Source organism: Chelonoidis abingdonii, chromosome 2 (genome assembly GCF_003597395.2).
Source record: "Chelonoidis abingdonii isolate Lonesome George chromosome 2, CheloAbing_2.0, whole genome shotgun sequence".
In the NCBI taxonomy this organism is placed as follows: domain Eukaryota; kingdom Metazoa; phylum Chordata; order Testudines; family Testudinidae; genus Chelonoidis; species Chelonoidis abingdonii.
Window position 1 is genome coordinate 71,180,529 of NC_133770.1, and position 17,727 is coordinate 71,198,255.

General features: G+C 37.1%; 1 protein-coding gene across 5 annotated transcripts in view; it reads right to left on the bottom strand.

Moving 5' to 3' along the window:
• Nucleotides 1-4,848: 4,848 nt before the first annotated feature.
• Nucleotides 4,849-17,727, bottom strand: part of SATB1 (SATB homeobox 1) — a 115,630-nt gene continuing 102,751 nt past the window's right edge. For 3 of the 5 annotated variants that reach the window (XM_075062447.1, XM_075062446.1, XM_075062445.1), the window contains exons 10-12: nucleotides 10,595-10,798; nucleotides 8,777-8,872; nucleotides 4,849-6,517 (exon numbers count right to left, since the gene is read on the bottom strand). In XM_075062447.1, coding sequence (XP_074918548.1) covers nucleotides 6,059-6,517; nucleotides 8,777-8,872; nucleotides 10,595-10,798 — 759 coding nt within the window. In that variant the 3' untranslated portion in view covers nucleotides 4,849-6,058. The remainder of the gene's footprint in view (nucleotides 6,518-8,776; nucleotides 8,873-10,594; nucleotides 10,799-17,727) is intronic. The other 2 variants (XM_075062449.1, XM_075062448.1) reach the window with 1 other exon arrangement.

Below are 17,727 nucleotides of genomic sequence, written 5' to 3' on the forward strand. Positions count from 1 at the left end.
TAGGCAAAGAATCAAGGAGCTGTAGCTGGTTATTGGCTTTCAATCTTGCCTCTTTTATCTTTCTGGGGCTGTTCTGGGAGTTTGCGAGGGACAGCCAGCCTTTGCTGGCCCTCACCTAGGCTCAGGAAGAGCCAGTCAAGCTCCTATCCTGCTCTCCTGGAATGAGAGCACTCTTCCCTCTTCTGCAATGCAGCAGGTGGCCAGAGGGGGAGTTGCTGAGCAGCTGCAGTGGGAAAAGGCCTGCTGCTACTGACAGCCCTCCCAGTTCACACCAAGGACCTCCAGGGGTTGTAGGAGAAACAATACCCCCAGGGACGCACCTATAGTAATGGGGCAAGTTCAGCCTTCAGTGTAAACACCACAGGGCACAGCTCCGGCCATCTATTTTCAATCTGTAAAAAAATAAACATGTTCTTCTTAACACAGTCACTCTTGAAGGCCACCATTTGGAGCATTGAGGGTAACAAGTGGCCCTCCCATTCACTGTGTGCAAGTTTGTCCCCTAGTAATGGCTGTGAAACAAAATTGGGTTAGTGTTAAGTAGGAGTCAGTGATAGACTCACATTCACAAGAGCAAGAAAACACAGAGTTAGAGTTCAAACCATTTCTGCCCTGTTATAATGTGATGTAATGTAACTCATGAAGGGCAAGATTGACCACGCCTAGGCACAGATATACAGCATAGGAGATAGTGGGAGAGACAGTTTCCTCCCCTGCTTGCACTCCTGAAAGGGCCTGGAACAATCTGCATTCATGCAATCAAAGACAGTGCAAAGCTGGTACCAGCCTAACCAGAAGAAGTGGGGAAGGAGCAGGGCAAGCAAGCAGGCTTAGGCCCCATTTCTGAGCCCCAGGTCCTAGAGTAGGCTGTAGCAGTGCACTTGTTTACATGCAGATGCTACATCAGATTAGTTTGTCTGCTCTAAGTGCAGTGAATTAACTGTATCGAATTGAAGTACGTCTACACTACTTTGTTATGCTGGACTAAAGTACCTTCCTCGTTATGCATTGTGTAGTCCAAATTATTTTTTCTATATCTGCTTCTACACTAAACATGCCTGCCATGCAACGTGTTTGAATTTTAAACTCTCTGGTGTCTGACATCTTGAGCAAATGGGGGAGGAAGATCCCTGGGGAAGAGGAAGAACAAGCTCTGAAAAGAGGGTTTGGAGGCAGCAACTGTGGCTGATGGTTGTGGGATTTGATACCGCAGGGAAAGAAAACTTCATAGCTTTACATCTCTAGCACAAACAGCATTTTGAGTACACTAGAGGACGGGGAAGGGGGTTAAAAGCCAAGCAGGCAGAGAGGATCCTAGCTCCACTCAACATGGCATCAGACCGTGGATACCCAGAAAAAAGTGTTTTAACCCCTCCTGTACAGTTGTATGTAAAATAGAACATAATACTGGTACAGCTCTGTGGTATTTTCACACTGGCGGCTAGTAGCAATAACCTCCACTGCAGTTTCAGTATGGCTGTCTGCATGGGGTTCTTGTATAATCTCTGACTTGGGTAGGTCATACGGTTCTTGGCTGCCCAGAGAAACCTCCTTTTGCGTGGTCCCGATGGTATATGTGGGCCAAGCTTGCTTTCCATAGGGGTCAAGGGGATTTGCTGGAAAACTGTCACTTGCAAAAATGCAGTCCAGTTCCTCGTAGTATGGGCCAGTAGTGGGATCATTACTGGAGGTCCTGTTCTTCTCCCTTGTCTTCAGGTATTTCTGCTAGAGCTCCTTTGCTTTGACTCTGCACAGGCACAGCTCAGTGAGTGATCCTCATCTTCATCTGCTCTGACAGGGTTTTGTGGATGTCTGCATTGCTGTGACTCTTCTTGAGATGAGATTGGATGTACAGCTCTCCAAAGAGGGCAGTCAAGTCCAGGAGCTCTGCACAGGTCCGTGCAGAAGCAAAGCAGGCATGTCTACTCTAATGGCTATGTGATTCCAGGTGTGTGAACTTGCGACTATGGTTGACTGACTGCCAACACTCTATCAGAAATGTGACAAAAGAGCCCTGGAGCAGCTGAGACCACACGAGTACAGACAGACTGATGCAGATGTGAAACAGTGCAGTGTGGGATAGCTATAGGACGACGACCAGCAGCAGAGCAGTTAGGAATGGGTTCATACAAACTCTAAAGTGAACAAACTCCCTGCAAAGTTTCTGTTCCAAGGAAGATTACTGACTGTGACCTAAGACACCAAATAACTGGCTTTAAAAAAAAGGTTCAGTGCATGCAAATTACTTTAAACTGAACAACCTGAAGTTACCCCAATGTAACATCCGTGTGTAGAAAAGCCCTTAGCATGTCCAGTCATATGATCCTTCCACTATGGGCATGTGAGGCATAGCATAACATTAAGTAAAATGATGCGGCATAAAGTCTCTGCAATACTTGGACATACTAGTGTGTGTTGTAGAAGCTACACAACCTTCAACACTTGATGCTAGAGTAGGATTCTCTTGGCACCTGATTTACAATGACCGCTGTTAAGTGTGGGAATTTCATAGCAGAAAGGAAGATTGGTAGCAGTGTTTGCCCAGTGCACAAATCTTGGCATTAACTCAGAATTTCACTCTCTAAATCAGGCTCTCTGTGAGTTGGGAGCTTTCCTTTCACTTCCCCTTTGTCATACACTCCTAGGTTCAAAAAAAAAAAAAAAAAAAAAATCAGCAGAGAACCTTATTGAAAAACCCTATTGTTTTAAATTATTTCCTGCATCTTCTCTCAAAACTTAAAGAGCAGCCCTTCAAACACAACTTTAGAAATCCCTTATGATAAGAATGGGAGGCCTTAACTTGGCAATCAGCCTTCAGCGTATGTGACTGTGAATGCCAGTTGACCAAAGCCATATTCTTATTTGGATGTGGAGCCTGTTTTGGTTACATCGTGGCCATATACCAAGTCCAAGGGCATGCACACCTGGGACCATATCACAAACATGTAAAACCTACTATGTAGCATAGGGATAAGTGGGGGAAAAGGCAGTAAAAATATTCCATTTTCTGCCCTTTTTATTGCTTTTATTTAAGTCAATGCTCAGCTTTTGCTTCATAGCTAAAGTCTTAGTCTTATCAGTCTCCCTTCTCTCCTGCCTACTGTGTTTTGCAGGCATTTGGCCTTCTTTACAGCTTAAATGTTATTCACAATACACATTTTTCTTAGTACATTTAATGATACAACATCCGAGCCATAGGTGTATCATTGCTGAGCTTTAAAGATAAACTTTAGTTACAAAGCCCAACTGGGACCGTTTTGGTGCTCTCAATTCAGTTTCTTAATAGTACTTTAACCTTAAAGATACATCAGCTGTGCTTGGGAGGGAGAGGGGGAAGAGGACAGAGGTAATGGGGAAAAGGCAGTGCAGTTGTAAACTACCACTTAGAAGAGTAGCATACAGAAAACCCAAAACAATAATTTATTCACAATAGGGGAAAAAGCAGTTTATAAACTTGTTGATGGTATTTGCTCTTATCCTGCTATTGAGGTGTGGGATCTGCTGCCTAAACCTGTGCATTAGAAATATGAATTTAGTAATTTATAGAGAGCCAGGATATTTGTTCCATAAACAACCGCCCCTCCCATCTCAACCACACCACTTAATTTTAAATTATGCAGCCATATTCAGCCACCACTTGTACACTTCACAGGCAGCTGAAGTCGCCCTTCACACTAATATGCTCAGGGCCTGATTCTGCTTCGACTAAGTCAACTCCATTTATTTAGCTAGTTATTCCTGATTTACACCAGTGAAAGGCCCTATCCACATTAGGGATTTGTCCTTATGCCAGTGATTTGAACCAGTAAAGCTTGCCCCTGCTTGAAACCAGGGGGCACACCACTGGTGCAAACAGTGGCTTCATTGGTCTGCATGAATGCAGCTAGATGAATTGCTGGCTGCTAGTTGCTATCATTGTGGCCACTCCCCTCAGTGACAGCAGAATCAGGACCCTAAGGGGAGCACCAGGAGACCAGGAAAGCACACATTCTTGTGTCTGACTCATTTTAAGCATGCAGAGCAAAAAACCTCTTTTGCTATCTACTCTGTCTCTCCTTAAAGAATCTAATATAGTTATAGGGGGAAATTTTCACAGGCACAAATGGCTGACTGCCAGTTGTACCTTGGCAAATTACAATGGGGGAGATGTCAAAAGTTTTAGTCATTTTAGAATGGTTACATTGAATTTGCAAACATGTTAAAAATGGAACTTACTGGAGTTTTTGGACTTTCTGTTTTGTTAAGCTAATGAACTGTTGTTCTTCAGCTTTCAACTGTGGAGTTTGATCTCTCCTCTCCAGTACTGATCATACAAGCCTAGGCATGAATTCAATACCTATTAGTTATTACGGCTCTAACAACCACGTTATTAATGATCATTAAAAATGCTTTTGCCTAGTAAGGGATTGTTGTACACGGAGGCCATTTTTCCTATTTATTTTGTGACTATTAATGGTCTTTTTAATGTTTATACCTAGTGTAAGAACAGTGTTAGAATAATTCAAGTACTGTAAAATAAAACCAGCTGCATCCATTATATGCGCATTACTGCCAGGAATTGTAAGTATGTTTTTGCCTGATAGCCTCTTGACTCAATAATATCCTGCTATCTCTGCTGGGCAGGCAAATTTTAACCAAGAAAAGACAGGTTATGATTTTCATAGTCAGACTGTGTTTCTTTTTAAAGTATGTTATCCAAATTCAAATTTTAAGAAGGTCATTTTTAAAAAGTGTTTGTGATCTTAACAACTGAAAAGTCATCTTCAAAGTGCTGGAAAGAAGGTACAACATGCACTTAAAGCAGAGATATTTCTTTAGGATATATACATAAGCAGACAAACCCTGCCATATCATACCATACAAACAATTTTAATTGTGTAGTTACAGTCAATAACCACTCCTAGTCAGAACATTTCTGCATAAAGAAAATTGTGATACACTTATAAAAACAGCCAGCTGTAACAAAATAACTGGTGTTTTCATAGCAATAAACTCATAAAAAAGAAATACACCTTTATACAGAAAATTTATACAGCTGTAGCTTTAAAATTGATTGTAAACCAAAGGAAGACACATTGCAAACATCAATTATTTTCACATTAATTGCATAAGTTTCTAAGGTGATCTATTAGTTTTATTTACCTAAGCTTATTTGCATGATAGTAAAAATTGCATACAACAATAAGAGTGAAGCTTATAGTATGAATTGCTTGGATAACATAGAGCACTTTTTATAGGCAACTGTGTAAAGCACATTTTCTCTATTTAAAACTTTTAAGACACTTTGTTTTACTGCCCATCAAAATACATTTATAAATAGAAAAAAATCAGTATGATAACAAGAGAAGCAATATTACATTTAACGGAAACTTCCAAAAAAATTAATTACAACATGACGCTGCAGGATCTACAAATAAATAATGAGGACTAAATTGTGTTTCACATTTTCTTTTCATTTTTTTAAAATCATGTAACAATGAGAATGGAAAAAAAATACAGTGACCTTTATTTCCAAAACAAAAACAAATCTGAATTACGGCAGTGCCATATAATACAAGGCATTTGTTGGCATATGTTATCTTTAAACTGCATTCCACAGTCTATAGTTCTTTTGTAACATACAATAGAGCAAGAGTAACAAAACTCTTTTCTTTTTTTAAATAAACGTGAGTTTCCAAAGACCAAGTGTGGAGTGTTACAGTAATAATTAAAAAAAAAATTGAGAAACAAATCACAAAAGTTGTAATGCTTGTCTGAAGGCTCCAGAATCAAAATCACTGGTATCATGCTTATTGGATACACCACAGTGTAGCCAGTGAACACAAATTAATATCAAACAATCCTCAACGCTTCATCTGTAGCTGCAAAGCAGTTTGTAAAACAGAGTAAAACATCTAGTGCAGTCTGCATTATCCTTTTTTTCAACTTTTGTGCAAGTTTTGGAAGATTCATTGACCAGACAATGAATGAGAGAGGTTTCTGACACAATGCAAGATGGAATTTTCGTTTCATTATTAAATACCAGTGGCACTGTTGAATGAAAATAATACTTTTTAGATCAGTCTTTCAATTCAGTATTAATCTCTGTGTTCCCTTCTACTGATAATTCTTCTTCTAGTTTCACTGAAAAAAGTGTGTTTGCATTTTTGTCTTGGATGCTGTCTTCTAAATCCTTAAGCAATTCTTCCTCCTTGTATTCTGCAACATCCACTTCCAACCCAGAATTGTCCTTCAGCTTCCCATGGTGCTTGAGATAATATCGCTGGTTCTGAAAGAACTTGATAATGGTGTACTTGGGTAGGTCAAGCTGAGCCGAGAGAGTCTGGATTGCTTCTTCATCTGGATATAGGCCTACATCTTGTATGAAACTCTGTAGAATTCCCAGGGCTTCAACAGAAATCTTTGTTCGTGGTCGCGGTTTCTGACGATTTTCATCCTCAGATTCAGCTGGTGATGCCACTGTTGGTTGCCTTGGCGGTAGTCTGGGACCTGGTTGCTGTTGCTGTTGCTGCTGCTGCTGCTGGAAGACAAAGTAAATCATTTGGTAAATGTATTTTTGCTGATATTTTTATCCTAGCCCCAAAATCCAGATATCTAAGTACAATTTGCCAAACTAACAAGAGAGGCCCTGGAGATTTGAAAAAAGACTCACTACTGCCCACATCCAAATGAGTCAGAATTAAAATACAAATTATTTCCCCTCTCTGCGAATGGGTACTGGGAGAAGGGGAGGAATATTGGTAAAATACTCAGGTCTTGTCTACATCAAGATTTGAAGATATGGTGGTAGCATGTGTTAGGGAACACTTTCTAACTAACATATTTTAAGAGTCAAGTGCAGACCAGGCATGCTAACTTGAACGTGTGTTAAACTGGCTGAGTTAAAGCCTAGAGGTGGGTCTAGGATTTAACATGTTAGAGTCTACACTAGACTTGAAATGTGTTAGTTAATATATTCTAACATATTCTGACATGGCATTTTAAAATCCTAGTCTAGACAAGGACAAAAGAATAAATCAGGAGCTAGGAACTCCTCACTTCTAATCACCACCCAGACGGTACCTTTTTTCTGTGACCTTGGGAAGGTCACTTAACCTGCCTGTGTTCCAATATCCCAAACTGGGAATAAACATACATACTTACCTCAATTGAGTTACTATTTATATAGTGCTAGGGTACAAAATGCTAAATAAAAGTTGCATTATTATTACTATGAGTGAACATCCAGCATTCTAAAATGTCAAGCAATAAAATGACCCAGGATGCACATCACAGAGAAATAAGATAAAGCAAACCATGATGTAAATAATTAACAAGAGTTTAAAATGAAGGTTTGGAAGCAAGGAATTCAAAGACATTTTAAAAAGGTGATGCACTGAGCCCTAGGGACAGAAATGTTTTTCTCATCACCGGCTGGAGCCCAGCACATTATAAGATCATGTTTAAATCAAAAGTGAATTTGTCAGCTACTGCTTTTGTTGAGAATTATGTTCCTTTACAGCACAAAAAGAATTGTTTAGTAAGATATTTTGGATCAGCAAATGTCTTGTCATATGGTGCTATTTAAATAAAGTAACAAGTAATAGTTATTGTTTTAAAAAATGAACAGTAGGTATATCTAGATTTTGTCTAATAGAATATTTTAATTGTTCTTATATAATGGTAAATTTAGATACGGATACTATAATTAAGCCCCAGCCCTGCTAATATTTATGCACATCCTTATCTTGATGCACCTCAAGTAGTCCCATTCTAGACTTAAGTCCCAAATAGACGTATGCCCCTACTTAAAGGGCTTAACTTTATGCATGTGCTTAAATCTTTGCAGGATCAGGGCCTGTGTGTGTACGCTTTTCAGAGTTAGCACATATATTAATTACACAATTGATGCATCTACAAACAATTACAGTATATAAAATATCACCTACCATACTGTAAATACAAATATCAAATATCCAATCTTGCAACCTTCATTCACACAAGTAGACAGATTGATATCGTATAATGCAACTACTCATGTGAGTAACATTTGGAGGATGAAGGACATTTGCTTTGTTGATAAAAATTGTCAATCTGAGAAAGCAGCGTAATATTAAAATAAGTGTACCATGCATAAGCTTTTCCTTTTATCCCCCTAAGAAGTAATGTTATTAAAAACAATGTACATTTTCAAACCAATGCTGCTTTACTACTTAATACAGATATTTCTCTCTCTTTTTTTTGCTAAATCAAACAGTAACTTTCCAGGCTTTCACAATTATTTTAGTACTCAATATCCTAAGGGATTGTCTTGTTCAGTTTATCTTTAATACACACTCATGTTGTTTCTGGCTGCTGGATAACTCCATTCTTTGTAGATTTGTAAATATTTTTCCATAATGGTAATATGAATGATCCACAAAGCCTCTGTGGAGGTTGGGAACTCTGAAAGCTATGGGTATTTTCTGCCCTTTGGGGCAGCAGTTAAAGGCTGACCCCAGAGCTTTAACAAAAAGGAATTAAATAGCTTCATCAATTCAAACGGACACATAATGGAACTATTCTACTACGTTTTGCATGATAGACTACCTTACTCAGGAGTTTATGTGCTATCTAGTTCATGTGTAAGGATGCAGTGGAACAGAGGGAAAACTACCTCCCAGGATGAATATTGAGACCTACCATGGCTAGTTCAGTGAGCGTATCTTTTCTAAGTATATAAATATGCTGTTTCTTTGTTATCTGGGAGTGGGTCCTGAAACCCCCTCCCTGACACATTTAACTTGTGCCAGCTCACCTGAGGAGCAGCACCCAGCCAAGGTCCAGTGGTCAGCAGGCCTGGTAAGAAAGCGCCTCTATGCTCTCCTTTCACAAGGGTGGTGGGAGAGGGGCTCTAAAGGAAAAACAAACAAACATTGACTCATCCCAAGTTTCAACAGGGAGTAAATGGGATGAGGAGTTAGGTCTGGTCCCCCTGTTGACCTGAATTTGATGGGTTAGTTTTTATGGCTCACCACTGATCACATCCAACAAGAAGATTTATAGGTTCTTGTCCAATTCAGACTACAGAGTTCAAGAATTCAGAGAGTTCTATATCGGGAGAGGACTCTCGGGGTGCTTGGCAAGAATGCGTATACTGAGGACAATACCAAATTGATAAAATCTTTATTGACATTAACATAAAAATAAGAAATGCAATGAAACTTATAACTGCAAAACAGTAAAAGAATTTCAAAACTCCTGGTGGTAATATTGCTATTATAAGTACCTTAACCTAACATACTCAAACCCTTGAGAACCTGGTAATAAGAGGTGAAGGACCAGTCTCACTCACGGCATGCCCGATTACACTGGCTTCCCCAATGGTTAGGAATGTTGAGTAGTTATACTATACTTCACAAGCTGAGCTGATAGCATGATAGAAGATAGAATAGATAGATGAAAAGATCTAAGAAGTAGAACTTAGTTTAAGAGCTTTAAGAGGTAAGACCCGAAGAAGTTAAGAAGAAGAAAAGAACTAACTCCAAAGCAGCTACAAGAAGAAGGTTTAAGAAAAGAACTCACCAACTAACAACTCTCTTACAAGGTATATTAGAGGCTCCTGACCTATGTAATTCAGGCCCAAGCTACTATACCCAAATCTTGTTCCCATACCCTAAGAAACGTATGGGTACCCTTCTATAGGTTAGTGGATTATGACACTTTCTAAATATATTAATAAGAATTATCTCACTCCAAAACTGTCAACTTAGGCTCTTTTGATGACCTCAAGTTGTGGTGTACCCTGAGGTTACCAATCAGTTGTAAAAGCCGGATAAACCTGTGATGTGATGTGGATAGTTCCTCTCTTTGGTTTCCCAAAGTTCAGGGACCATTCTTATCTGTGCCAAAGGTTGCCATCTTTTATGCTGACATATTTATAACTAATTCTACTTTTTGCTATATAGCAAGATCTTACTGGATCTTACAGGCTGGTATGCTTCTTGCATTTCACCAAAACTTATTATTAGGAAACACATGCCTCAACGCATCCTAAATCCCAAGGAATTAATAGTAATCAAATATAAGAATAAAATGGATTAATTTCAGAAAAAGAAACATATTAACTAATACTGCTGGCTGGATTAGTAGGATATAATAGCTAGCAAATTAATCCTATGGGCTACACCCCTCCCTCCATTTCTGCTTGAAGTGAACCATTGCTATTGAGGATTTGTGTCTATGGTACTTGGATTTTAAAAGACACTACTTAAAAATATCCATTCCTTCCACTTTGTAGGTTATGCAAGTATCAGAACTGAACAGAGAGTAATGCCGTCTTTCTAATTCTGACCTCTTACAAACTATTTGAACCTATCTATGGACATCTAAGATAAGTAATCAATTATTCCTCCTCCAATCAGATACATAGACCAGATGGGTCAAATGTAAGTTTAAAACAATGAAGTGTATATGTGTTCACACTCTCCTTTTAATTGTGAAGGAAGATAGCAGTGCACTGTTATCTCTTTCTAAGAAGCCTCTGTTTAATCTGGAAGGAAGAAAAGAAACACCTTTGCTGCATTTAAAGCTTTATTTACTTAGTGCTATATTGGATTGGCCAAGGTAAACTAACCTGAATCTGCTCTGCTGGAACATGGATAATGTGGGAAGGTCTGTCACCATGGTGATGAACTGCATTGCTTTCTTGTTCATAAATGGCATCTCGTTCAGGCTGAGGAAGACTGAGGAACCTTCGGATCATTGAAAGATTCTCCCAAAGGGTCCTGTTTTCTGGTGAGGGATCTTCCTTCCAACGTAACAGTTCACAAAGCCACCCCTTGAAGATAACATCAAAGTATTAGTATTCCTCATTTAACAAGGGATAGATTCTGTTCTCACTTCCTTTGGAGTGAATGGAGGTTCTACAGGGACAAACAAGGGATGAATTTGTACTTTAACGTTGTCTCATCTCCCTTCCTCCACCCCCGCCCCACATTTTTGTCAGAAATTACTTTAATTTTAAATTCCAGAGGCCTCTCCTGAAATCTAAAGTAAATACTAAATGTGTCAAGAATCTGTTGTGTTATTTTACAAACCCATCACAAAATGGAAACTTTTTGCATAACATGTTTTCAGTAGTTGCATTATATTTACAAACAAACAAATTGATCAAGGCAGCATCCCTCACATACTCCAAATATATACTTAGTGTTCTCTTTCATCTAACTCCAGCATGTTCTTTCTTCTATTCATTTTCTTTTATGGAAGCCAATATCCATCTTAGGGTATTAAGAATGTATTTCAGAAGCTGGTAGATGATGTCTTCTGGCTGCTGCTGCGGCTTATTTCCCTCCCCCCCCCCTTTTCCTTTCCACATTCTAGTATGATAATTTTTTTTATTCAGAGTAAAAATACTTCAAAAATGTCTTTTCTGTAGATCTGCCTAATGTAAATCATTATGATAAAGGAGTTCCATAATGTCCTTTTAAAAGAAAGGAATCCTTTGAGTAGACATTGTGAAGTTATATCTTCTTCCTCATTGCTATGTACAGAGGTGGCTTTGCAGGTGAACCTACTCCATGTGATAACTTTTATCTATTTCACACCGTTTCCCTTTAAAAGGGACTTTAAAATCAGACATACAAGTTTATATTTGATATTGTGGATTTAAAAAGCGATATGTTCATAGGTATGCACAAGAACATGTCCTTTACGCCATTTCCAGATTATAGCAAATTAGCTAAGAACGCACCCACTCCAACTCAGACATGTTCCAGGCAAACAGACTAACCGTATGTCAAAAGACTGTCCCATGAAAAATGTAGCAATTGCTTATTTGCTTCAAAAACAGACACACAGTTTTATCTTGAAGATTTAGCAACTGGTTTCTTATGTTACCTTAAAATTAAATCTGGGGTACTTTCTGCCTTTGTATTTGATGTTTGAAAGGAAAAGCGCAGACACAAATGGGCTACACATACTATAATGTGCAGCAACTCTACATTTCTTTGCAAAATGTGAAAACAATTACAAAGACATAAAACATTACAAGTACATAACATTCACAATTCTTTTTTAGCTCAAGGATTTTTTTTTTTTAAAACTAGCTCTATACAATTTTATTTCTTAATGCTGTAAGTAAGATAATATGATATTCTATGGGACCAACAAATAATACATTCAGAAGCCTTTAGACCCGTTCTTCATGTACTCATGGTTTATCCAGACCAGTTTACTCGATTTTCTGTAGATACACTAAAAATGGAGATTTAGGTGTCCTTGCTGCAATATATACTTTGTCCCGAAGTTAATTTCAAAGTGTAGTTTTAAAAAAAACATTAAAAGAAGAGAAAACAGTAGAAGTAAGTAATTTAATTCATCCTGTGCTATTTGGAAAGCTGAAAATTTAAAATATATGGTCATGTTCACAGGTGGCAGTTTAAACAACAGATATGGAGAAAAATGTATGGAAATAATGAAAGATAAATGCTTTAAATGAATATGCTGGTAGCACAGTTGAGAAACCAAAAACTTAAATAGGGCCAAACCCAGATTTGTGCTGAACAGGGATGGCGGGTAGATAAGATAACGTATTAGAAAACTGTCCTTTGTGGAAAAAATAGTATAGAAAGCCAACCAATTGCTCAAAAGGGTGCTAGTGAGAGAGAATGACTACTGTGGTCTCCAGCGCAACATAGGCTAAGAGGTCTTGTCCAGGAATCTGATTAGGAAATGTAGCCAGCTCCTTAGCACATATGCCATGATGTCCAGCACATGCTAGATGAGGTTGAATGCATTTCCTTTTTAAAACAGCAGCAAAATGCACGTAGTTGTGCATTTCTCCTGCTTGCCTTAAGGCATCGTGCTGTATGGGGTAGGTTAGTGCATGGACCACACATGCACTCAGCATCATGCTGCTCCTTCCAGTTTTCTGTATATGCCATAGGCAGAGGAACAGTATTTTGTGGGTTTTTTTTTTTAAATTGTACAGCATCAGTTACATTGATGCATAATGTAGGTTTTTGTTTAAAAAAATGTCAAAACCCAATATTAATAAAAATATGGTTGTGGAATTTTTAATTAAAAACAAAGAAAATTGTCTTTCAAAGGTTTGCAACCTACTGTTCTCCCCACCCGAAATGTGTGGCATTGTGCTAGTGCTCCTGAAGCAGAAAATGAAACTGACAAGTCTATTTATATCATAGGCAGTGAAAAAGAAAAATAAACAAACTGCAGTTATCTAAGGTATAACAACACAAGCAAGGACATTTGTTTTTTAGCCTGACACTGTCCATTAGAACTTGAGCATATGTGGCGAACATGTGGACCACAGATGTTCTTTAGAAAAGATTCATCACAGTTATGCTGGTTTAACAAATATTTCAGAAAGAGAGCTTTGATTCACTTAACAAAATATTTTTTCCTCATATTGTCAGTTCAGTGTTTCTATACATACTAGATTGATCCTTATTTTTATTAATTTCCCATGACTAACATAACATTTCCAGTAGTTTGCTATTAACCTTTGCCCTGAAATAATACTTCTAATTCCTTATCTAAAAATAATTTGATGAATTGTAAGTTGAAGCGTGTCTCCTTAGCTTTCCAAGGAAATGCAGTGATTTTAAGGGACTGAAATCAGATGCTTCTTACAAACTATTTAAACCTGAAGCCATAGACTGCTATTCTAACAAAAGCATCTATCTTTCCATGTTATTCTTCAAGTATTTTAAAAGGAGCAGATAGACATTTTGTTGCAACATCTGTGTGGCAATATGGAAATAACCAATTTGTTTCTTCTAAAATTACAAGGGTAAAAAATATTTACTGAACTCATCTCTACTGTGTATTTCTGAATACTTTTATAAAGCCTGATTTTATTAAGGTTTAACTGATGTGAGGGGTGAATGGGCACTAACAGAAGGTGTATGATATAGCTTCCACAGGGGACCAAAATCATTGCACCAACATCACTTTTTTTAGATTAAAATGTCATTAATATTTTACACATTTCCAGGTTCAGTGTTCTGTACCAGATAAATGCCTCAATCACAAAATTCAACACACTGAGAAAGGATATGTGAAATGATTTTTTGATTTAGTTGGGATTGGTCCTGCTTTGAGCAGGGGACTAGACTAGATGACTTCCTGAGGTCCCTTCCAACCCTGATATTCTATGATTTTTATAATATTTAGAAAAACACTTGGATGGACTTTCAAAGCCATGACATATTTTGTTTTGATTCTGTTTTTACTTGGAGCAAAACATGAACTGATGTAGTTAATGTAGCTTTTAAATTTAGAAATTAACCCAACAGGGCCAAATTCTGCCCTTTTATGATAGTATTAATCTGGTGTAATTCTATTGACTTTAATCAGGTTATTTCTTATTTACACCAGTATAACTGAGGGCAGAATTTAATTCATAGTTTTTTCTCAAAATAGCTTCTCAAAATTATAGGACTACAAGATAATAGGCAAAAGACTCACTATTCAAATCAGATCACAACTGTTCTTTAGTGCATACAAAGCACAGTGAAGAAGCAGCCTTTAAAAAATCAGGCCAATTCAAAAACAGCAAGCTTAAAAAACTAAAACATCTTTGGGAACAACCTAAATTTTAAACATGGTATGTTTGCCAAGGCAATATTACACTGAATATAAAGAAGGTATAAGACAAAATATAAACATTTAGCCACATGTAAATACATTTGTAGAACTTTCAGGATGTTACTACTTTTTAAACTGATAAAGTTTAATGTGACACCTTCTGTTCCAAAACCTTTGTTTCTATTCAAAAATCACGCCTTTAGCTGCTATCAATCACTATGCTCTCCCTATTCCTTAAAATACTAGCATGGGCCCTGGATAAGCTGAAAATGCCATGCAGATGAATTCTGAGATAATATGTTCAAACCTGTTATATACAACACAAATCCTGTCAAGTTATGTATTGTAAACCTACATTTATTGAGAACTAAAAGTCTTCAATCCATCTGCCACAAAGGAAATACTGTTACGCGCTTCACAGTAACCAAGAACCATCTGCAAAGGTCTTGCTACAGTAAGCAAAAAAATTGTTTGTTTTTTAAAAAAAGGATGCTAAACCTAAATATTATTTAAAAAATAAGTCTTCTGACTGGCTCTCTGTTAGGATTTTATTAAAGAAACATAAGACATTAGAAAGCAGAGAAACTGCCAAACTATTGCAGGAAAAAAGGAAAACAAACACATGCAAAGATAACAATGACAAATATTATAGTCCACAACACACACCATTGTATGCTTATTTTAAAGAAAAATTCAGCAGTTCTAATCTCAATAGCCCAGTGATGTATTTTTCTGAAAATTTTAATTGTACCAAATTTAAATACAAATCCTGACTCTCACCCTTACTCTCATCTCCTACTTTCTAGCAAGACAATTTCTGGCCTCCATGGCACTTTCTTTTTTGAAGTTAAGACAAGTCAATTCAACATGGAATAAGTAAGCACCAATTCTTATTAAAATCAAGAAGGATTGTCTTTCTGCAACCAATCAACATTCGCTATGCAAATCCCTCCAGATCTGTGGTATTGTTAGGAGGCTGACCTTATATTTGACTGTGCCAAACATAACCAGTCTAGAAGGAAAGGAATTCAGTAAAGGGCAACTAAACTTCTTTGTTTGGTAAATCTGTTAATGGTAAAAAGAATAAAATGACAAATACTTCTTATTGTATGAACTAGCAAGGAATCAAATATGTATTAAAAAAAAGATTAGCCCTAATTTGAATTCTAAATAGCAAAACATTTTATATCATGTATGCTAAGATATGAAGAAGGATCTTTCATATATTACATGCAGGAGTACTTTGTTGCAATCTCTGGGGTATACAGTATAAAACTATATGGTATTAGAAGAAATCAGCCTAAATAGGGAGGTATTTGATACAAAACATTTTAGTGGAAAGCATGAATTATATTTCTGCATCCAGTATGAACAAGGATTAAGTACATAATCCATTAAACAGTACTTCTAAACTCAAAAAATTCAGCGTTGTAGAATAAACTACAGTAGGCATTTTGAATGAGCACATTTTAAGCAATAACTATAAAGCTAGCAATTTATCATTCAGCAAATAATTTTCTACTTTTAAAAGAATCTGTAAGTGTTACTTATGCTAATGAAGACCGTTTTTAATCTGCCCACAAACATGCTAATAGAGGGCAATTTTTTTTTATTTACAAAGCTGAAGGCACTCAAGTGTAATTTCATATCCATGTTCTATAAACTGGGTAAAATGGGCTCTTAATCGTCTGAGCCACCAAAATCCTTCACCTTTAACACAAAGGCTTAAAGACAGAACAATAGATGCAAACTGATGAACTAAACTTCTAAGACTGCCTTTCTGCCTTCAAAATCATTCAACTTGCTTTACAAATCTCATCTTTGTTAAACTGGCTATGTTCATTGCCACTGATACTTCCATTACTTTGGAGCTATGAAGGCAGAACCCATGTATTGGAAGGAAGGAACAGAGGATGAAAAGCACTATTACAGTGAATGTATGTTTTCCTCGGGCTTTAACTTGTGAGCTCTTCATTGTGGAAGAAAGTTGCTTTTGGAAAAAGAAGTCATAATACTTTGAACAACAAGATACATAATGGTGGCAAAGGGAGTACTGAAAGCATTTTAAATTATTTACTAGGTTAAAAGGGTGAAATGGTACTTTAAATACATCAAATTTCATCATCTGGGCCATTTTTTGGTGGCAAAGTGGTATTGATCTTTCCAAATGCTTAAAATTAACTATTTCCAGAAGGTCATTATTTGATTAAAGACATTAAAGTTGAGGGCAAGAAATGATGCACTTTGTCTTCTTTCCCATTCAAATAATCATGTAATTTAATCAGAACTATCCCTTCATGTCCTGTAATAAAAATGTTTGTCTTAAGATATTGTTCTTTACCTAACATATTAACCTTTAAATGTTATGAAGTTCTTAAGAATAATCTTTGCTAGAGAAGATTCTTCCATAATGTAATGAGAGAATCCCCAACATTTAAATTGATAAGGATAAATTTCCTCTGTACATTGATTAGAAAATGCATTAAACCCTTCAACTGTGATTTCTCAGTGTTCAACAGAACCTAGAAATTCAGAGTTCTGAATAGCCAAATTTGTACTATTTGTACAGTATTTTGAAGCAAAAATGTGCCAACTATTAAATATATTGCTCCAATGTCAATAAACATAGTAAAGTGGAACTATAAACTCTAGGCAAAGTTATCTAAAAACATTTCAGTTTGCATTAATTTTGTATTTGAGAAATATGATATTCTATATTACTAAAGAACAAGTAGCGGTCAAAATTTAAGGTTCATCACAAATTCATTTTTGGGTTGAGACTCCTTAAATTTTACTTGTTACTGGGTGAAATCCTATGGGTTTATGCAGGAGGTCACATTAGATGATCACACATGTTCCCTTATGGCCTTAAAATGTATGAATCTACTTTTGGAATTTCCTGACATCTGAAAGCCTATTTCCAGATAGAAGCAGGCCTGGCTATAGTCCTATTGATGGTTTGATTGGAAGGAGAAGTCAGACCCAGTTGTCCCATACCTAGGCTTTTCTCTGGTGTTCAGTGTCTAGTCTTACTCCTCGAATAAGGAGTTACCTTTCTCTGGCAACTTTGTAGTGAGCAGGAATGGGAAAAAGCTCCTTCTCTTGAGATGGCAAGTTGGCTACGCTGGAGTAGGAACACATGCTTGTCTTGTCTGT